We start from the raw sequence: 23,168 nt of genomic DNA on the forward strand, positions 1-23,168 counted from the left end.
CTGCTGGCTTGTGGGCTGGATGCATCATGTGGAAGCCGCGCCCACCCCATTGCCGGCAATGGCAAAATCATCCCGATACGTTGCGCAATGTCACGCGACGTCGCGAGTTTGACATGTCTGCTCTATATTGTATCAAATAAATCTGTAGCTAATATCCATATGACAAAATAAGTCCAATTAGCTGCAGAATAAAGGATGCAGTTGGAAAAACATTCTAGGAGAGAATGTTTCTCTCCTAGAAACATTCATTTTTGATTTAATGACAAAAATTATAGACTTTCCCCATTTTATGGTATGTTCTGTGGGAAGGGAAATGATACTTTTTTGCTTAGTGAATTCTCTCTCCCCGTAGGGTCCTTTATTTGTGTTTTTGTCCATGATCCTTTGCTAAAATGAGTTAGAAAGACTAGATTTCTTTCTCGTTTTTTAACTTCAGGAAAACACTTACCTAGTCATTGACATCTTCATGAGGTGTGCCAGTAAGAGCCAAAAGAGTGCTATTCATGTTGAACTGTGTATAAAAATATGTAGAAATAATTAATATTATTGCATTTTTAAATTATTTCATTTATTCATGATTTTGTTAAGACTTCAAAATCAAAATATTCAAACCAATTTTTTGCCTAACTTAATTTTTTCCTTATTTTTTTCTAACTTTTTTTTGGAGAAAATGTATCTCAAATCAAATTTATGTAGGAAAGATATTTAAAAGGTTTATGGGAAAAAACTATATTTTGTTTATTTCAAATATGTTGCCCTTTTTCTCTGAAAAAAAAGTCCTTAATGTAACTTACAAAGTACAATAAATTATTTTGTTTAAAAAAAAGAAACTTGATGTTCTCAAACCATATTATAAACCCCAGTTTATATCTGATAGTTACAATAATAAATATATCATAAATTGCATGCATTTAGGTTAGTAACCATTGGAAGCTTCAGTTTTTAATACTGTCTATTTCACAATTTGTCTTGAGCGCAGAGTATGTGCTTCTTACTCTGTGGTAAGAAACATAACCAAAAAGCCCAACACCTCACAATTCAACCTGTTATTTGGGCAAAAGGGAAATAGATATAAGGAGTCCAAGCTACCTTGGACTGTTTAAATAGACAAAGCTTTGCTATTCTCAAATTTCTTTCTGATTTTAAAACCATTTGTTTTCCCTGATCCATCCTTCCCTAATCAAGAAGATACTGGAGAAGCTGACAGGTAAAGATATCTCAGCTCTAAAGTATGAATCCATTCCTTTTTCATTTGTTTTATTAGTAATTTTATACAACAGCTTAATTGCTAGAGTTCCTAGAGAAAGACAAAATATTTCAAAAGGGAAGAGGAATTAAATATGAGCAAGATTTCTGCTAGAATTTTAAAACAATGGTGAGAAGGGATCTTAAAGTTTTTCAAATCACTTTGTACAAGGAGATGACTAGATGACTATTAGAAGGAAACTTTCTAATGACAAACAACTTCAAAATTCTTCCCAAGAATATCACAAGGACTGTCCAGTCACTAAAAGGCAACAATGACCAAAAGGCACACATACACAAATACAAACGAAAGAAGGGTTTTTTCCCATAATTATGGGCAACATTAAAAATAGATATTCAATGTATTTGACAGCACTAATCTGAACTGTAGCTTTAACTTTACCTACAACTCTAGTATGTCTGCTCCGAAGTAAATTGAGTGTCAAAGAATCCAGTTTTAAATTCCAAGATAATCTTGGAATTGAACAAATTTGTTAGAAGTGTATATAGCAGTGATGTAAATATCACAAATTTTTAATATTAAACTCATGCTTCATTTGCCCCTACAAGATTTTTCAAAGAGTTAGATTTGTTTTACCAATATTTATCAGAGCTTTTAAAAATGAATATAAAATGGTTCTATGAATCAGTCATCATTCATATCTGTTAGGATATCCTAAAATATATTTATTTAAGACTCACAGAGCAGCAAAACCATTGAATTGGCCCCTTATCTATCTATTTAAATTATTTAGATTATGTGATTGATAAACTATTCAGCCTTTGGAAAAGCAAGTGTAACATGCCTTTCAGGCAAGAATATTATAGACCAGACATGTCAAACTCGTGACATCAAGTGCCGTCGCGCGACGTATCAGGACTGTTTTGCCATTGCCAGCAAATGGGCACGGCTTCTACATGATGCGTCCAGTCCGTGGGCCGGCAGTTTGAAACCCCTGCTATAGACTGAAGCTCAGATATATTTTATACTGTTTAGAGTTATGACAAAAGATTATTTAACTTTTGGGTAAGAGTTTACTACAAAGAAGGAAATGAATAAACATTTAAAAAAGTAAGAGCCAGTTTGGTCCAGTGGTTAAGGCACCAGGCTAGAAAGTGGGAGATTGTGAGTTCAAGTCCCACCTTAGCATGAAAGCCAGCTGGGTGATTTTGGGCCCTCTCTCTCTCTCTGAACTCTAATCCTCACAAGGCTGTTGTTATAGGGAAAATGGGGGAAAGAAGGTTTGAATTATTTGTAAAAATAATGAAGGTGCAATACAAATAAATAAAGATTTGAAAATATTTTTCTGTTAATCATAGGTTATTAACTGTAAATCTGTTATAAATTAAATAGTTACAGCAAATAACTGAGATTTTTCTTTGTGTCCAAAGAGTTTCTATCTTTATAATCAGTTTTCTTTTAAAATAAGAACCAAACTAAATACATTGATGAACCTGCTATCTCCTGGAATCGGATTACGAACAGTTAACTTTAAACGTCTCTTCTGATTTCGTTAGTGACTGAAGTTATATTTACTATCATCTCTCTCTCTCTCTCTCTCTGTGTGTGTGTGTGTGTGTGTGTATGTGAGAGAGAGAGAGAGAGAGAGAGAGAGAGAGAGAGAGAGAGAGAGAGAGAGAGAGAGAGAGAGAGAGAGAGAGAGCGCACACATACACATACGCAAGTATGTCTTAAAGGTATTCTCGAAATTAAGTTTCTACTGCTGAATCACTCCTGCTGAGATTTCCCTCTCACCCAAAACACATAATGGGAATTTTTAATCAGGCCATCACAGAGCTGCCTGCAGCAACTGTTCTAAGCGATGCTTCTTTTATGGCTTTTCTACAACAGGAGGCAAGCAGGAGAATTAATGGGATATTCAGTATAAATAAGCTTTCCCTGCTTCTAAATTCATGCACACAGTATAGGCATTTAATCTAACTGGTCTCTTGGTTCAACAAAACAGTTGCAGCGGCATATGGACAGTGAGAAATGTGGAAATAGTCAGCATATATCACAGGCACATGATTAACAGGGAAAATATATTGGATGTTCATGCAGATGCACAATGTATAGCTACTCAAACCATTTTAGTGAGGCATTGTCCACAACTAAATATTGACTTTTATTGGAAAAAAAAATCTGGAGTAAATAATTCCAATAAAATTTCAGAGCACAAATAGATTTTGTGCTCTGGTGCTGGTTCTTACACTTCCATTTATTTTTAAAGCACCTGAAGCCTGCTTCCATGGGTAATTGCAAAAAGCCTGGATCCACAAATGACTCTAGCTCATATCCCCTCATATTTCAGTGTGTTACATATTGTTAAATATTACTGAAGGAATTATAAAAGTAATTTAAGGAAATTCATTTCGTTTATTTATTCAGTTGATACGGCCACACATCTCAAGTACCTGACACTATGCAGCTCACAACATAAAAAAAAGATATAAAATACTCAGATAAAATAAGAAATAAAATATTAAACAGCTGGTGAATCATAGCATGGCCCCACTGGGGCCCCAGGCTTGGGCACAGGGATAGGTCTTCAAAGCCTTACAGAAGGTCAGCAGGATGGGAGTCAATGTAATCTCAGATGAGATGATGTTCCAGAGGACAAGGTCCATGGCAAAAAAGGATCTTCTTTGGAGCCCCACCACCAGGCGTTCCTTGGTTAAATCAATTTTATACTGAATTAAGTTAGGGCACATTTGAATCTGAAATGCTCTTAGTAAAAGTTTCCTTGTGATAATGATGACTGTGGATTCTGAGCCCTAACAGAAGCCATCTAACTCAGTTAAATCTTACCTCACAAGAGCAGCAGGAAAAAATAATGTATTACTAATGATATAGCATATAATATATGCTATAAAAATATATGCCTGAGCAGGGGGTTGGACTAGATGTCCCTTCCAACTTTATTATTATTATTGTTATTGTTATATTATTATTATTATTATTATTATTATTATTATTATTATTTTATTATTATTACTGTTATACAATTGTACATGACACAATCACATAAAATTGTATGTGATACAACCTTGTCTATAACTCTTGTTGATGGCGAGACAACAATGTTGGTAGATTCCGGACCTTGCTGCTTCCGAATTCTTGCATAATGAGCTCTAATTTCTATTTCATGCTTTACAGCTGAAAAAAATAATATATTCATATATATATATATATATATATATATATATATATATATATATATATATATATATATATATATATATAGAGAGAGAGAGAGAGAGAGAGAGAGAGAGAGAGAGGGAGAGGGAGAATGAAACTGATTTCTCTAATTATGTCTTAAAACATGAAAAACTATAGTTAATTTTAATTTAAGGTTGTTTTATATAGTTATAACTATATTTGTTTGTCTCCTGTAAACTTGAGCATTATTCAGAAACCTTCCGCTTAAACTTCCAGAAGCCAAACCACATTCAGACATGGCTCTTAGATCAGGAGAAGAAAAACCTCATTATGCGCAGTATTCCTACCCATAAATATGATATGCAAACCCACATTTAAAAATTACAAGCGATCTCATGGTTATGACACTTTAATTATGTAGAAAATTGCTAAGAAATTCCAAAGGTCCTTTTAACATTTAAGTAAACTACCTTTTTGGCTCATAAAGGCATGTCCTGTGGAAACACAAACAATCATGTCTCTTTCTATTTCTTCCCATGATTGCAGCTGGTGTCCATCAGGTGTGTATAATATTTTTGCAGGCTGAGACATTTTCAGATGAGTTGTACAACTGTCAAGTAGCTGAAATATTAAAACTGCATTACTATTCAGAAGTCTCTTTGACAGTAAGTCAGAAGTTACAGTTTTCAAATTATCAGCCAAAGCAGAGACACCCTAGCTGTAAAACATTTATATGGAATTAGTTACACAATTGGAGATTTTTTTTCCAGTCATAACTTACAACTAAGTTAAAAACAAATACATTGGTATAAAGTTGTCAAGATTATTCTTGGACATTATAGTAAACCTGACAGAAAAAAAAGAGGACTGCTTGCACAAACAAGGATGGAGAAATATAATGAATGGTGTTGGTGTTCACTAGTCATGGATAGTTTTCCTTTCTCTTATCTCCTCTTAATTTTTTCTTTAATACTTCTTAATCTTTTGCTTTGCATAAGATCAGGGCTTTTTTTTGTCATAGAACGTCCAGATTGGAGTTCCGGCACTTTTTTTGGATGGAACCTTGTAGAATAGGCAAGGAGGGTTGTATGATGTGTGTGAGTTCCAGCACCTTTTTTTTTTACAAAAAAAAAACACTGCATAAGATTATGATTTTACTTAAAGGGGCACAATGGCATGCATGGTTAGGATGCTGGGTTGGAGGTTAGCAAGCCCGTGTTTGAGACACAAGTGGGGTAATTCAGCTGGTACAGAATGCAGCTGCGAGAGTTGTCTTGGGAGTTTCCCGGTACTCCCATGTTACACCTTTGCTCCGCGAGCTGCATTGGTTGCCAGTTGTCTTCCAGGTGAGATTCAAGGTTTTGGTAATGGTTTTTAAGGCCCTACATGGCATGGGTCTGGAGTACCTCGGGGACCACCTGCTGCCGGCGTCAACTTCCCTCCGCCCTGTGCGCTCCCACAGAGAGGGCCTCCTCAGGGTGCCTCCGGTCAGAGAATGTCGGCTGGTGGCCCCCAGGGGGAGGGCCTTCTCTGTGGGCGCTCCGGCTTTATGGAATCAGCTGCCGGTCGAGCTCCGGACGGCACCTGACCTTCGTTCCTTCCGACGCGGTCTGAAGACCCATCTATTTGTACAAGCCGGCCTGGCCTGATGGGGATATGTTGGGGTTTTAATGGGGATTTTTAATGGGGATTTTTATATTATATATTGTTACCGACTGTTTTAACTGGGCTATTATTTAATTCTTTTTTAATTTTTGTATCTTGTATTTTTATGTACGCCCTGTTCACCGCCCTGAGTCCTTTGGGAGAAGGGCGGTATACAAATACAATAAAACTAAACTAAACTAAACTAAACTAAAGTGAGCTCCTGTTCTTTGCTCTAGTTCCTGTCAGGAGCCCCCAGCTGGGTATCCCCCGGGCAATGGTGATGTCACCGGCTAGTCCTTTCAACCCAAAAGTGCCTTGATGCTTCTGACACCAGTGCTTTTGCTTACATGAAAAAGAAATGAGAATATAAGCATTTATGTCTATACATATCAGTGTGTATATGTGCGTTTGTTTGTTTACTTTAGGACCACGCAGTGCTTCAGATTAAAATATAGAAGTGCAAACAGTACTTGTTTGCAATTCATTAAAGCCTCCATGTCTACTGTCAGAATCTCATGCCATGACATTTATACTGCAAGGAACAACTAACCTGGAATTCTTCACAATCAAAATTAATTTGTTACTCCTAATTCCCTTTAAACTACTCTTTTGTTCATACAATATGATCAAAGGCTGATCAAGTGTTTGATTTTTTATCAGATTCTATACATGTGAGGAATGTAAGAAATACAGAAAATTATCTAAATTGACACAGAATAACTTCAAGTACAGTATGTAGTCCACAAGTACAAAAATTATCCAATTTTTGTCTACAATTATACAACTTATACAACAGGTTGTACAAGTAGTCCTCGACTTATGACTACAACTGACCCCAAAATTGCCACTGTTAAGCAAAACAATTGAGTTTTGCCCCCTTTTATGACCTTTCTTACCACAGTTGTTAAGTGAATCCTTGCAGTTAAGTTAGTGACACGTAAAGTGAATCTGGCTTCCCCATTGATTTTGGGGAAGGCTTCCCCATTGACTTTGCTAGGGAATCACATAACCCTGGCAATCAAAAAGGAAATCACATGATCCTGGGAAACAGCAACCATCATAAATACATGCTAGTTGCCAAGCATCTGAATTTTAATCATGTGACCATGGGGATGCTGCAATAATTGTAAGTCTGAAAAATGGTCATAAGTCATCCAAAGGTGCTTTGGAACAACCATGATCTGGATGATTGAGAATCTCCATAGACATTCGGTCATACACCAATTTTTCCAGTGCCATTGCAACTTTGAATGTTCGCTCACCAACTGGTTGTATGTTGAGGACTACCTGTACAATTGTATAAGCACATAAATCAGCACCAAAATTTTATAAGTTGATGAAATGCATCTCTCAGTGTCTAGCCAGCATGATCAATAGTGAAGATTGGTTGTTAAGCATCCACCGTCTATCTCCAACCTTTGTTTTAAGCAAAAGAAACACAGTGATATAGTGAACATGATAGAGTTATCTTGTAAGCAATTGATGTATATTCACTACTATGGTGTAGCAGTGAAGATGTTTTTTTTGTTGTTTGACATTTTATTTAAAGGAGCAATCACCAATATTTATTTTCTTACTTTATTCATTTAAAGTAAAGGTTTCCTGCTTTACCTCTGTCATAGATTTTCCCCACACATATGCTCCCTTGTCAGGTATATTTCCGTTTGGGTAAGCCCAGACTCTTTTGGTTGTGGGCTGCTTGTAGAGACACTTGTCATTTTTTGCAAGTAATTTAGGAGAAAAGGGAGAACTTCTTTGGAACTGTAGTGCTTGAAGCTCTGAAAGGTGCATCTAGTGTGAAACACAATCAAAGTCATGGTGTTAGAATCAATGGTTGACTCTGTACGGTGGTTTATATTTTGCAAAGCTACACAAAATGTAGGTAATGCAACAAAAATATGTTACATTAGAATTATGAACACGGATATTTATCCTTCTATTTAAGCAAGAACGATTTAAAGCATTATCTCAATTTTTGGGTATAAGGTTGTCCTGAACACTTTTTATTCACTGAAGCCAAACAGGAATTGAATCTTCCATGTGAAGATCTGAAGGCAAATGTGGGCCAGAGGAAAAAAAATCTGGAGCCATGACATCTGCAGCAAACCAGGATTTCATCCAAATGGCAAAATGTGTGCCTGCAACAATGCAACACGAATACAAAAAGGGTGGGGTTTTCATCATGACACCACAACTTATGTATGCATTATGTATATCACCCTTGCTCTCCCGCAAACATCAAAGTATGGAAGCTTATATGATATGCATATTTGGTGGTTCCAGTAAACAATGGCACATTAAAGCTGTCCTATACATTCTTTAGAGCATCTAGGGAGTGTCTGAACAGCCACATTTGGGGGTTATGCAAGGTTCTGGACTGCAATACCTTCCATTCTTTCTGATTTTTAAAAAGTGTTTTATATTGCTATAAGACATACATAAAACATTATGTTACTTTGATACTATGTATTTGTACAGTTGATTAGAGATTATTAGCAGGCTAATTTTTACATGACTTAGACCATTAAACTCTTGTGAATCTGAAAGCTCAACAAAATCTGGATCCTCATCTTCAAACCTCTCCCACTTGGAAGTGAGAGGGAGGGCAGTATCTAGCATAACCTTATCCATGATTGTGGTCTGTTTTGATATATGTCCCCTTATTTGGCAAGAACTGCTTGGGAACAAGAAAATATGACAAGGAGCAACTCATGTTTGGTAATTGGTCGTGCCCACAATGACAGCCTCCTTCATGCAATCATTTTGTGAGACCACCCACAACTTTCAAATATGCTTATTGACCCAAAAGATTCTTATTAAACAGTTTATAAGAAGTTATATTTATATTTCTGTACTTCAGAGTGCTTCTAAAAATACAACATACTGTACAGCTCTTTTCCCAATTCCTCCATAGTGATTATTTATTAACAATTTAATGAACATAGTTGTTTGAAACATAGTGCTTCCATTTATAAACTAAAATTTATTCCAAGATGAGAAAACTGCAGTCTCAGGGGAGGGACTACCACATTCCTTTTTCTCAAGAATAATATGTGGATTAAGGGAATGTGAAAAATGTAGCTAAAATGTTTAGATAAGAAACAAGAATAAATTTTGCTTCCGAGATCAATCTTACATAATGTAAATTAATCATATTTCTCTCTCACTACGACAAGGAAGTCATAGCTCAGACAATTTCTTGGGCCAGCAGGTCACAAATATTTTTCTAAAGCATTTAGATCTAACGATTTAATTTTTCAGGAAACAGGTAGCACAAAGTATACATTCACACCTCTGTATGTTGTATAGTTTCCATGAGCTTCATCTCTTCTTGAGTTTCTTCTGTCCAGCCTCCTTCTACTACCACAGGCTGGAAAGGGCTCTTAGTGGGCACCAAATCAGCAGCTTTATATTTTGTTATACGACGACCTAAAATAAGAATTGTTTTATAATACTTTTTTTTAAAAATGAGGAAGAATTTTAATTCAGTGGAGCAAATGACAATAATCCAATAATTACTATTTTCACATTAATGTGATTGCATTGTATTATTCCTTAATAAAATCTAACGCTGTTCTTTGTAAGATCTGTGGTTGCAATTTTGAGGTCCATATTTTCTCTGAGATCTGGAGCTCAAAAATTATTAGTTAAAAAACCTTGCATACCAGTCATGCTGGATAGTCCTTGTGTAATAGTAAGAAGGATGTGTTGTCAATAATGTTAATATAATACCATAAACTGAGAACATTGGTATCTTTATTACAAAGTATGTCAGTTTTTGTTACGTGGACTAATATTAAAAGTTGTTGTCTCATGTTAATATTATACTTTTAAAAATAATGTAATTACAATGAAATCAATTTTCACTCTACTGACCTTGCAGTTGTCTCATTTTGTGTTTCATTGCATTAAGGTCTGCCAGAATTTTATCTTTTTCTAGCCATTTCTGTTTTGTTTGCCTTTCTGTGTTTTGCAAAGCTGTAATAAAAAAAATATACAGTTTTTGGTACAGTTTTTCCCCCCAAAAAATGATTTTGCATCTAAAGGTCTGGAAAGATAATTGGATCTTTCACATACACACATATGTATAAAAACAAGGGAGGGAAAGTTATCTTTCCTAGTGTCCAAAGCAATTTACATGTTCCATTATAGCAGGACACATTTACAGGTGACAGTAATACTGGTTAAATCCTAAAGAATCAGAATTTATAGGTTTATGTTTGCAGAGCTCAGATTTCTGCAGAATCCAAGTCTGTATATTTCAGCATACATATAAGACAATAAAAAGGTAAAGGTAAAGTTTCCCCCGCACATGCGTGCTAGTCGTTTCTAACTCTTGGGGCCGGTGCTCATCTCCGTTTCAAAGCCAAAGAGCCAGCGTTTGTCTGAGGACGTCTCCGTGGTCATGTGGCCAGCATGACTAGACGCCAAGGCGCACAGAATGCTGTTACCTTCCCACCGCAGTGTTCCCTATTTTTCTACTTGCATTTTTATGTGCTTTCGAACTGCTAGGTTGGCAGAAGCTGGGACGAGTAACAGGTGCTCACTCTGCTACGCGGCACTCAGGATTCGACCTGCCAAACTGCCGATCTTCTGATCAACAAGTTCAGCGTCCTAACCCACTGAGCCACCACATCCCTATAACACAATAGTTGATAGTTTTTGTGTGAATAGCTAATTAAGTTGAATTACTACTTATGAATTTAATATTATCTTTTTGTCTAAGCTCTGCCTTTTTGTGATACTTCTTGACTGTGTATGATGTATATGTATCTGTATGTATACATGAGTCTGTTCATGTGTACATATATGTATGTGCATATACTACATAAAATGCTATTTATTCATATCACAGATACATAATTAAGAAAATCTTCAACTGAGATTTAGCATTCCTTGTGAGCAAGGTAGAGAAGCTGGATAGCAACCTAACTTTTGTTTTTCATAAAAAATTTTCTGCCTAAGTTCCTTTTTTGTATGGGATTTGTCTTAAATCCACACTCATCTTCCACCTATTGAATAAATGTGGTAAATAGTTGAAGAATCGTCAGGAATGAGATGAGAAAAATAAATAAAAATATTCTATAATTTGTCCATTGATAATAATCTATTATTTTGCAAAGTATATTTAGTATTTTGTTTCTATACTCTAGAGATGAATTATATACAAATTTATATTTTTGGACATTTACGTTCTTCACTGAATTATGAAAATGAATGTGTAATTTGAAGGGCAGGATATCAGCCATTTAGAGGAAAACAGATGGAAATGTCAAGCTCTAATAACATTTCCTTTTTTGTTTAATGACTTACTATCCAAAGGTAGAAAAGGTTCTCCACTGGAAACCCAGACCTCAACTGGATTTTTAAGAATGTTGCTGAGCACCAAATGATCAATATCTGATGTTATTGCTGATGATGTAAAGTTGATGTTCTTATTCTTATCTTGGTGTAAAGAGAGAAGGAAAGATTTCATGAGAATTCAGTTTTATTTTACAGTTTTCTTAAAGTGTGCAATTTTCTAATTCTATCCTTATTATATTATTGAATTTATTTACTGCTGGCATCAAGTTGACTTTCAGAGTTTTGCAATGTATAGCCACATACCAAAATTAAAAAAAAACCATAAATAAATAGGTAAAATGTACTACCAAATCCATGGCAGTAACCCAAATTATTAATAAAATTATTAGGCGTCAAATATCCAGAGGAAGAGTTCCATCTTCAAAGTCTTCACGAAATATTCCAATGTGGGAGCAGTATGAATCTGTGGAGGTGGGGAGACTATCCTATGATGTGAGGGCTACCATGGCAAAGAACTACTTTAGGAACCCATCCCTTAATTCTCATAAGCGCATGGGGCACCCAAAGTCTGCCCATCTGGGATGAGTATATCAAATTCTGGTTGTCTATGACCATGCCATTTTGGCACTAAACATATACACCCAGAAATATACTGAGTTTCCAACAAAACTAGGCATTTAAACACTAAAAATTTTTTTGCTAAGGAATTAGGAGTTCTGGTGGTGCAGTAGTTAGAATGCAGTATTGCAGGCTAACTCACCCACAGCTAGTAGTTCGACCCTGATTAGCTCAAGTCTCAAAGGTGCTTTTTTTTTTCTTCAAAAGGCAACTGGACTATTTTTTCCCTTGAGGAAGAAGAAAATGTTTCGCTTCTCATCCAATAAGCTTCTTGCACTATTTCATTGCAGTAGGTTGCAATATTTCATTCTAAGCACCTTCACAGAGTGCTTCAGCATTGTCCAAGCAAAGAACAGAACAGAATAACCGAATTGGAAGGGACCTTGGAGGTCTTCTAGTCCAACCCCATGCTCAAGCAGGAAACCCTATACCATTTCAGACAAATGACTGCCCAGTCTCTTCTTAAAAATTTCCAGTGTTGGAACATTCATTCCACTTAATTGTTCTCACTGTCAGGAAATTTCTCTTTAGTGGAACCTTAAAGCATTGTCCAGTTATATTGTTTGTTTGGCTAAACACTTAACTTCCCAGCACCCCTTCACCCCCTTTTAGGAGTATTATAACAACTACAATAACTGATATGTTTCAAGAATTTGACAAATTAACAAAGCTGCTTTTGTCCATTGTTATAAATATGTGTGTTTCTCCATTAAAAATAAAGTGTGCAACTGTGAACTTCAATACTTGTTGCAAGTATGATTCCCTACAATAGATGAAAGAGAGAGAGAATAATTCTTTTTCGGAATTTATCTGTTGCCCTACAATTAAGAGTATTCAGACAATCTATACATATTAGCAACTAACTGATCTTCATCTTCTACTACAGGCTGTTAATCGGTAATTGTGGGTCTCCAATTGGCAACTACATATTTGTATATATGCAGAAACAGTTTTCTGTGTATACAGAATCCACTTTGGCACACTGCTATTGCTGAGAAATATCTTCGGCAGAAAGCCCTTCTTCCAAATACATCTTGATTAGTCAAGGCTGCCACAGCAATATGCATGGCCAAGATCCTGTTAACATCTAGAGTGTTGAGAAAATGTTCTAACATAATAGAAATGGCCAGAAAAATTAGGAACCAAACAACATTCTGTTTAGATGGGAATAATGTATCACCTCCAGGATCAATGTATTGCATGAGAGGATATGGAATTAGTCTGAATTGATAATCTGAGGAGTGCTGCAGAAACTGAATTAAGCAGTAGCTGTCAGTCCAGATAAAGGCCTCTGTAGACATTGAATCTGTTGTTAAATCTATTATAAAGAGCTCTCAAAGCTCTTTTGTTAAGTCTGCTTAAAGAAGTGCTAGCAGTATAGCAAAAATGATAGCAAGGTGGTCTCGCTCAAGTATAAAAAAACAGAAAGAGAACACTCACATAAAGCAGTGCAAAAAGGTGCTGGTTGACATAAAGGAGGAAAGGAAAACTGCAGAAAAACCTTATTTGTTGCTTCTGTCTTCATTGATAAAATAAGATAGATGTCTATGCCTTAGCTCTTTTTTTCAAGAAGGGTTCGATGAACAGACAGAAGGAGCAAGAGTAAGAAACGGATGAATTAAAAATAAACAAATAGCTGGGCCCAGATGGTATACATCTGATGATTATAAATGTGAAATTGCTTCCAAGAAAAATATGCAACTTACTTTTAAAATCAGCATCTGTTTCTGAGTGTATCTGAAAATAATCGATGTAACTACAGTTGCTTCAAGTTCTAGGATACATAGGAATTTATGTCCCATTACTTTAATGTCTACTCTGAGTTAAATAGTACAATGTTTTATTAAAGAATATGATTAAACATACAAATACCTTTTTGAAAGGATACTAATAAGATTTCTGCAACAATACATTGTCAAGGACAAAACTTTGGCAGCTACATGCCTCTACGTTTCAACTTGCCTTTACAATAAGGAGGGGAGGTGTTACTTTCGAGTGGGTTAGATGGAGAAACAAAACTTCAAGATACTGTTGAAGACTGTGAGAGCCTGAAGCCTTTTGAAGGACACCATAACAGGTGTGGATTTGAAGCAGATGTTTCCCATAAAAAAGTGAACTTGTTATATGGACTATATAACACTCTGGGGGTTTGGCTGGGAAAATTATTAAGTCTATGGTTTGTTGTTGGAACCTCAGATTTAGTTTTGCTTCGATGTTACTATGCAGTGTATCTAATAAACAGTAAGATTTTCAGAGATGGAATGTGTCGGGCCCGGCACGCCCGACATTCAGAGGGGCCGCGGAGCGACCCACCGGGCCCCGAGATCTACCGCCGGCGCCTGCGGTCTCCCGAAAAGCCAGGGAAATGCACAGCCGCCGTGACAGCCCAGCAGCCGCCCGCCCGACGTCCAGGGAGGCCACGGAGCAACCTACCGGCCTCTGGGAACAGCTGCCAGCGCCCGCGCCTCCCCAACGAGCCGGAGAGGAGCGCAGCCGACGAGACAGCGCAGCAGCCACCCGCCCATCAGCTGGAGAGGCCACGGAGCGACCCGCCGGCCTTCGGAAGCAGCCGCCAGCGCCCGTGCCTCCCCAACGAGCCGGAGAGGAGCGCAGCCGACGAGACGGCGCAGCAGCCACCCGCCCATCAGCTGGAGAGGCCGCGGAGCGACCCGCCGGCCTTCGGAAGCAGCCGCCAGCGCCCACGCCTCCCCAACGAGCCAGAGAGGAGCGCAGCCGACGAGACGGCGCAGCAGCCACCCGCCCATCAGCTGGAGAGGCCGTGGAGCGACCCGCCGGCCTTCAGAAGCAGCCGCCAGTGCCCGCGCCTCCCCAACGAGCCGGAGAGGAGCGCAGCCGACGAGACGGCGCAGCAGCCACCCGCCCACCAGCTGGAGAGGCCGCGGAGCGACCCGCTGGCCTTTGGAAGCAGCCAACGAGCCGGGGAGGAGTGCGGCCGCCGAGTCGACTCAGCGGCCACCCGCCCGGCACCTGGAGAGGCCACAGGGCGTCTTGCCGTGCCCCGGGAACAAGCCAGGGAAGAGCGTGGCTGCCGACGCGGCCCAGCAGCCTCCGGGGCCGTCCGGAAGGCTGGGGAGCAGCCGTGCGGTGGCGCAGCCGGCAGTTGCCCAGCGCCCGAGCAGCGGACCGGGGACGGGTGCCAGGGTGGGCCAGGAGTGGGCCAGGAGGCGGCAGGGTGGGCCAGGAGGTGGCAGGGGACTGCGTGACAGGCACCAGCGGTGGATGGTCCGAGCGGCGCAACTCACGGCGGTCTGGGGACCTGAGGGGGGAGGCGAGGTTGTGCGGAGCTCTGGGGAAAAGGAGGGCGGTTTGGGCTGGGGGGTGGCTTACCGGCTGCAATGGTGATGGGACGGGGCCAGGGAGGGTACGTACCTGGGGGCGGGTGCCAAAGGGTGGGAGCCAAGGGGGGCGGTAGTTAAGTAGGGTGAGGGCGTGGTTAAGCATTTAAGGGTGTGGTGGTGGGTGTCGGCTTTGCCGGCTATTTAGCAGCGTTGATTGTGCTGTTGGATCAACGCTGACTTCGTCTGTCTTCGAGTGACTGTTTGTGAAGGTAATAAACGTGGCTCAGGAGAACCAGCTCTCGTTCCGGACTCATTCTTTCTGGTGATTCGTCGGACGGGGGCTGAAAGAATGAACTTGGAGTATTATTTGAAATTCTTGAGCTAGATGTTGATATACATTTTGTTTCAGTAATCTTCCACATTTTTTTAATCTAAAATCTCTACTTCAAAAAGGTTTTCACAAACAACCTCACCATTTTTTAAAATCAACTTAGAGGACAAGCACTTGTCATGTCATGGACTGGTAACTGGCTAATGATTAAGAAAAAAAGATGAATAATTCAATAATTTTTAAACAGGAGAGATATTTAAAGCAAAGTGCACCACAAATTAAGTAAAAAGAGTGATAGATATAATTGATTAATAAACAATCTGGATTTAGGGGTAAGGTGTTCCAATTTATGATGTCATCAAATTTGTCAAGGTAATACAATTTTTAAAATGGATTGCAAAGACCTCCAAAATGATCTCTAAGTGGGTTTCAAATGGCAAATCACTTTCAATAAAGATAATGCCAGAGGATGTGCTTTGGTACAAAACAAGCAGAACTTCACATAAACATTCACAAGACCTGAACTGGTTCAAAAAAGAATCTTGGCATTTTTGTGGACAGTTCAGTAATGTAGCTGTTATAAAAGGGCAAATTCTATGCTCAGGATAATTAGGAAGGGAATTTAAAATAAAACTACTGGTTGAGTAATGCCACCACATTTCAAAAATGATGTAACTGCAAAGAAGTGGAGAAGGTACAGAAAAGGTCGCTCAAAATGGTTAGAGGTCTATAATATTTTCCATGAAAAAAGACTACAACATCTTTGACTTCTCCAATCTGTCTTTATGAGCTTTATGAATGCATGTGATTGACCACCAGCGTATACAGAATATGGAGTTAAATGAATTATTTGCTTAAACCAACAAAATAAAATCAGAGTAAATAAAACATCAAAGCCACCCACCCCCCACACCAATATCATTTTGCTCTAGAGGCAGGAGTGTCAAACTGCCAAGCCGCGGGCCGGATGCATCATAGTGAAACCATGCCCAGCCCATTGCCGGCAATGGCAAAAAAGTCACGATACATCGCAACACGTCATGTGATGTTGCAAGTTTGACACCCCTGCTCTAGAGGATTCTTTAACAGGGCTCAGCAGGCAAAGAGCCCACACATCTATTCAAGATACACTTCAAAGAATCAAGTCAAAGTCTGCTGGTACATAAGCTGAAATATAGACAAACCTTTTGTTTGCATACACTATCCTTTTTGCTAAATGCTCTCAAAACTGTGCACAATACATCTGAAATAAAAGACTAAAGATGCACTGTGAAAAGTAAGGTAAAAATGGCAAACTCATGAACACCTAAAACTAAACCAAAGCAAACTAACAATGAGGTGTTTTTTTTTTAAAAAAATAAAACATTAGAGACTTTTGGGCAGGATGTCAGAAAACTGTTCCATATATTTTTCCCCCAAAAAGGATTCATTTTGCTGGTTAATTACCAATTGCAGATGCTTTTAATAGGCAAAATAAATAAATAAAACAACATCAGAGACTTTTGGCCATGATGTCAGAAAACTGTTCCATATATTTTTTCCCCCAAAAAGGATTCATTTTGCTGGTTACCAATTGCAGATGCTTTTCATAGGCAAGATATTGAAAGTCACATTTTACCTTTCCTTGAAAACACAGATACAATTTCTTTAAGGTCATTATCAGAAATGGCTTCTTCATTTCTTTCTTCAGTTTCTTGCTTTTTGAGGTAATCATTTGCTGCACACAAGACTAAATCCTGCACTGTCAGGATCAGGGTCCCCTCACTGTTATATAGCTTGCAAGCTGTCCTACTTAGTTGAAGACGTCTTGTACATAATGAAAGCAACTACATAAAGGAAAATATATGTGTGTGTATGTATATATTTCAAACACATATAAAAATAAATGATCATATTGTAATTCTCATTTTGATATTTTTCTAACAAGGTTGCTATATTACATTTGCATTCCACTCTTCCTTTAAGATTCTGGAGACCATACATCAATTTTGCTTGCATGACTAAATAGCCCCTAATATCATTTTCCTTTCCTAAATCTTCACTGGATTTCCCACTTAATGTATAAATCTCTGGTTTTCAAGACATGTACTGCCTGCAAATGTTTGCAGCTTCACGAGGTGATCACTCTGCGTATTTATAATTAAATTTATACATTCAAGTAATATCAGAAGCCTTCAACACCTTTTTTTTCTCATCAAGAGAAACAAGTCCTCTATTGCTATTTGGGGAAACATTTGGAAACAAGAGAGGGTAAATGTACAAACATGAGATTATTAACTCTTAGTGAATTGTAGAAATATTACTTTTAATGTGTTACCTACAATGAGACAGCTCTTTCTCCCCCCAATGATGTTTGGTTATGCTAGAGATCTATAGCAGTTCTTACAAACCTGGATTTGACCTGACATCTCCAGGAAGACACTTGTAGATTTTTTGTTAGCTGCGAAGTCGTGTCTGACCCATCGCGACCCTATGGACAATGTTCCTCCAGGCCTTCCTGTCCTCTACCATCTTCTGGAGTCCATTTAAGCTCACGCCTACTGCTTTTCCCCTCACCCCCCAGCATGTATGAACTGGTAATATACTTTTTTTATCTTACTCTCTCAGACACATCATTTGTCCTCATCAATTTTATTACAATTCCCTCTTTGAGTTAATGTTACTTACCCTCGGGAATGTGTGAGCAACAATTAGTTGCCCATTTCGGTATCCATCTCCATTTTTGTACGCAATTATTTTTACTGTTTTTTGGTCTAGAGCTGCAGATATCTTTTCTGAGATGACTTGCAAGGAGGTTTCATTCTTTAAGGATGCTAGAACTTCTTCGAAATAATGCAGAGTAGATTCAGCTTTGTCAGAGAATAACTCAATCTCCACGATAAAACAAAACATAATGTTAGCATTACTTCAGTTTTATTATAAACTTAGTGAAGTTACTTTTTAAAAGGTAACCAAATGGAATAAAAATCTAAATTTGAATTTCAAACATTATACTTTTATGACAAAGTGGAGAAAATACAAGATAGACAAAAAAACACAGGCAAATATCCCTTTAAACACATACCAATTTCAGAGGATTCAGAATTGAATTTTTATAAAAACATTGCCAGAAGTTATATATTTAAAATGGTTAGTTTAACCACCCTTGATACACCCTTGATAGATTACTGCAAAAAATGATATAACTAAATAATACAAGTTAAGAAAGGCATACTACATGCATCAAAGAAAGTAGTAGAAAATCCATTTTTAGCTGCTCTTTTCTCAAATGCCATTAAGTAAAACAGGAAGTGAATGGACTGGTTTTTTTTTTAATTGAATAGAAACTCCTGAACTAATGTTAATTGCTAATCTCCCCAGATGTTTAAGATTACCCACTGACTCAAATCTTTTACACAATCCTTTTCAAAAGAAAATTGCTTCTACATTATAGTACTCGGATTTCAAATCCTTCTTTCCCAAATAAAATGTACAGCTAGAAAAAACTGCTGACTTTTCTACCATGTACCTAGTGAATATATACCCATGGCAATTTCTCAAGGTATATAATTATATCCCAGTTCGATTATTTCTTATAGCTGCTGAATGGACTATGTTTGTAGCTACTAATAGTATCTACTGTAGTGGCAATCAGGATTTTCTGCATCCCAAGGGGTTATACTCTTAACTATAGGTCTTTTTAAAAATAATAATAATAATAATGGAACGGTAAGCTGCAGGGGGAGAGGTTATTTTTTGCTTAACTCAGTTCCCTTCTGAATCATGCTACAATAAATGACAGTCATTTAACAGATATATATGTAAGTACAAGATAAAAGATAATTAAGTCACACTTCCTGTTCTTCTACATGAAGATTAATTCATAATAATTGTGAGGCAGGCCAAAAATTGTTCTCAGTGATTAAGGTTAAAGTCAGAATTAATCCAAGCATGATTTCAACTCATTTCAGCATTTTCAAAATCAGAGTTAAGCACTAAAATATTTAAAATACTGCTTAAAATCAACATGTTCTCTAGCATAAATAGCATTATCTTTTTTTTAAAAAAAATAAAAAATAAAGACAAAATTTGTGATGATGGTTTGGATTCAAACCTAGCCTAAAGCAAATAGTCACTACTAAAGCCAGAAAGAAATGGTATTTAATTTTAATTTTTTAATAATGTTGTTCAAATACAAATACTCCACAATTTGCAAACCATCTAAAAGATAAAGTTATAATATGGCCAGTTATTTGTTTATCTCCAGTGTACATATGTGAAAGGCTTAACTCACCTTATTAACATCAAGGCATTTAAAAGGACAAAAGGGTAAATTATTTCTGTCCTGGAAACCAGAGGCACAGGAAAATATAGTCCCAGGGAGCAATTTTTTCAGTTCTTTCTTTCCTCTGAGGGTCCTTCCACAAGCCAAACATATCATTATTTTTTTCTTTCCACAAGGTGAAAGAAAATAGTAGCCCTGTTGTTGTTGTTTTTTAAAAAAAGGTCAAAATACTTTAAATTAAATACTGCAGAACATTTTTTTCTATTTTTTGCATAGTTATTTAAATGTGAAATATTTCAAATTTAGTATTCACAATTTCCTCTTTTTAATTATGTGTATATTTATCAGTAAAATTCTATAATATGAGTTGATACTAGAACATTTATTTTTAAACTGCATAGTTTTGAAACAAAAGATGCTGTAACTTTTGGATTTCCATCTTAGCTTAATTGGAAAACATAACAATCCATTTCTTTGAATTTTGTGTTGTCTTTGGTTAAAATATATAACGCATATTAAAAGGTATATTAGAAAATTAAAATTCACAGAAGTGAATTTGAAAAGAATTTTTAGAAATGACTGCTTTGTTTGAAAAAGCTTTCAAGGGGCATTTTACATTTGAATTTCTGTTTAAACATTTTTATGCTTTAAAAATGCTTTTAAAGAAAAGCAGATTAATGTAGAACAGGGGTCTTCAATGGACTCCCAAAATTCCTCAGCCAGCTTGCCTGGCTGAGGAATTCTGGGAGTTGAAGTCCATGAGTCATAAAAGGACCAAGTTTGAAGACACCTGATGTAGAGCTAGAATGGACTATAAGTAATGTTTCATTATTATAAACAAATGGGCATGAATCATGCTACTTTTGAAAGAACTTTTAAAAGAATATTAAAATACTTCATAAGTTATGTCTTTATTACCTATCATAGTGGAGTTACATTTTTCTTTTCTTTCTCTTTACTTACTGGTTGGTCAATTTTTTCTGTCTTGGTTATGGTAAATGTACAAATAGAAGCATAGTTTGCTGCTGTAATGTCTAGGTCCAATATTGTGCTATAAAAGGCACTAAAAACTTTTGTTTCTGTGAAATTCCATTTTTGGTTGGCAGCTCCATAATTATGTGGCTTGTATTTCTGTCAAAATATAAAATATTTGTCCTGCCTTTCATTTTCAATAATTTCCAGCTGATAATTGACTCTTAATTACAATTTTAAAATTAAAATAACATAGATAATCCGACAATACACCCCTTTATCTTTTTACTATACTTCTGGTATTTAACAATACTAGCATATAAAATTTGTTCAAATAAATTACAAGCTTAAGAACTTAAAAAAGTTGAAATAAACAGTGAACAACAAGTAGATGGGATTTTGATCTAATAAAGTTATAAATAAGTTAAGGATTCAGATAAATTTGGAATATTGACTTTTACTATAATAAGATTGTGGACGATTACAAAAGTAAACAACTTCTTATTGCAAACAGATTTATGTTGGCTGTTCTGGTTATTGCAAGTCATAATGAAATATTAGTGATGATTTTAGAAATGGGACACTAGAAAGGACTAAAGATTTTAAACAAAACTAAAAAACATGCTATTATTGGTATTTACAAAATGACACAAAATGTCATAACATCAGAAATATTAAAGGAGATGTTTTGAAGAATGGAGCCAGAAGATAATAACTACAATATCAACACTTACAGTAATGATGGCTAGTTTTATAGATGAACTCTGTCTAAAAGTAGTTAATAAAGGAAAAACAGATGTAGAACAACTTTTATCTGACAGATAGAGGAGATGCAGAATGGGATTACAAATTTAAACAACAAGGGAATAATTTGGGAAAGGATGTTTTACTAGATATACAAAAGAAACTGGGTGAAGTTTCAAAAATTAAAAGGGAAATACAAATGACAAACCAAGAGAATGACCTGGAAAATGTTTTCTTATTGGATCTGTAAAAGAAGCTTGTTAAAACCTTCAAGAAATTTGGGCTAAAGAAGAATTGAAGACAAATGTAATCCTATGACTGTATTTGATTGAATTAAAGATTTAGACTGTTAAAAGTAAAAGGAAGGAATATGATGTTGGTTTAGTTGATCAAGGTTAAAATAGGACTTTATATTTTTGCAATATTCTGCCATCCCTTTATGGACTTTTTGCTGACCTCAGAATTGAAATTTGATGTTTTGTAGATTTGCTTTTAAATAAGGAATGAGTTATAGTAGAGATTACATTTTTTTTTTATTTATTATATTCTTTTTCTTCTTTCTTTTTCTTTTTTCATGTAGTTTCTATTCTTTTCTTTTCATTCTCTTTTCTTTCTCTAAATTTAGTTTCCATCAGTTTTTACTACTGTCATTAATATTCTTAATAAAATATTTTTTCTAAAAAAACCTCCCAGCATCTTCCATTGCTTTTTTATTGCTCTTCTTCTGGAACTACCAGAAAGTAAGGCTAATGCAGTGAAATACCCATTAAACCATGGGTCATTTAACACAATGATATTGCCTACATGAATGCTGCCAGATATCTTGCTTTTTGATGTTGGTGGCAGCTAGCACAGAGGAATATATTACTCATCCCTGGTCCAAGCTAAGATTTTTCTAAAGCCCAGCCCAGAAGACCAATTTTACAAAACAAACAGATCACTAACACTGTTTTCAGAAGCGAGATCATTAATTAAGCCTTTCTGGATGGATTCCGCTGCAGCTTTTTATTTATTTATTTATTTATTTATTTATTTATTTATTTATTTATTTATTTATTTATTTATTTATTTATTTATTTATTTATTTGATTTATATACCGCCCTTCTCTCGTAGGACTCAGGGCGGTTCACAAGGTTTTTAAAAACAATACAACAAATTACAAAACTTAAAATCAATTAAAAAGATTATATTGACCTTGAAATAAAACCCCAGTTAAAATACAATTAAAATCCTAATTAATATTCTCAGTCCAGGCCAGAGAGCTCAAAGAGCCAGGTCTTCAGGTCCCGGCGGAATGAGTGAAGGTCAGGGGCAGTCCTAAGCTCTACAGGCAGCTGATTCCAAAGGGCAGGCGCACCCACAGAGAAGGCCCTCCCCCTGGGTATTGTCTGCCAGCAATCTTTTACCGGCGGTACCCTGAGAAGACCCTCCCTGTGGGAGCACACAGGACAAAGGGAGCTTGATGCCGGCAGCAGGTGTTCCCTCAGATATCCCAGACCCAAGCCATTTAGGGCTTTATAGGTCATCACCAGCACCTTGAATCTCACCCGGAGGGCAACTGGAAGCCAATGCAGCTCGTGGAG

The 23,168-nt window shown here is 36.8% G+C and overlaps 1 protein-coding gene across 1 annotated transcript in view; it reads right to left on the bottom strand.

The window, feature by feature from the left end:
- Positions 1 to 448: 448 nt before the first annotated feature.
- The window catches only part of DCDC1 (doublecortin domain containing 1), a gene marked incomplete at both ends in the record, with an annotated part of 278,965 nt that continues 256,245 nt past the window's right edge, over positions 449 to 23,168 (bottom strand). Inside the window, 11 exons of the mRNA XM_081329080.1 lie at positions 449 to 511; positions 4,293 to 4,402; positions 4,876 to 5,026; positions 7,664 to 7,843; positions 9,345 to 9,481; positions 9,929 to 10,030; positions 11,366 to 11,497; positions 17,223 to 17,430; positions 18,272 to 18,475; positions 19,878 to 20,063; positions 20,832 to 20,999. Coding sequence (XP_081185206.1) covers positions 449 to 511; positions 4,293 to 4,402; positions 4,876 to 5,026; positions 7,664 to 7,843; positions 9,345 to 9,481; positions 9,929 to 10,030; positions 11,366 to 11,497; positions 17,223 to 17,430; positions 18,272 to 18,475; positions 19,878 to 20,063; positions 20,832 to 20,999 — 1,641 coding nt within the window. The remainder of the gene's footprint in view (positions 512 to 4,292; positions 4,403 to 4,875; positions 5,027 to 7,663; positions 7,844 to 9,344; positions 9,482 to 9,928; positions 10,031 to 11,365; positions 11,498 to 17,222; positions 17,431 to 18,271; positions 18,476 to 19,877; positions 20,064 to 20,831; positions 21,000 to 23,168) is intronic.

The sequence above is a fragment of the Vipera berus genome (genome assembly GCF_964194415.1).
Source record: "Vipera berus genome assembly, chromosome: 1".
In the NCBI taxonomy this organism is placed as follows: domain Eukaryota; kingdom Metazoa; phylum Chordata; class Lepidosauria; order Squamata; family Viperidae; genus Vipera; species Vipera berus.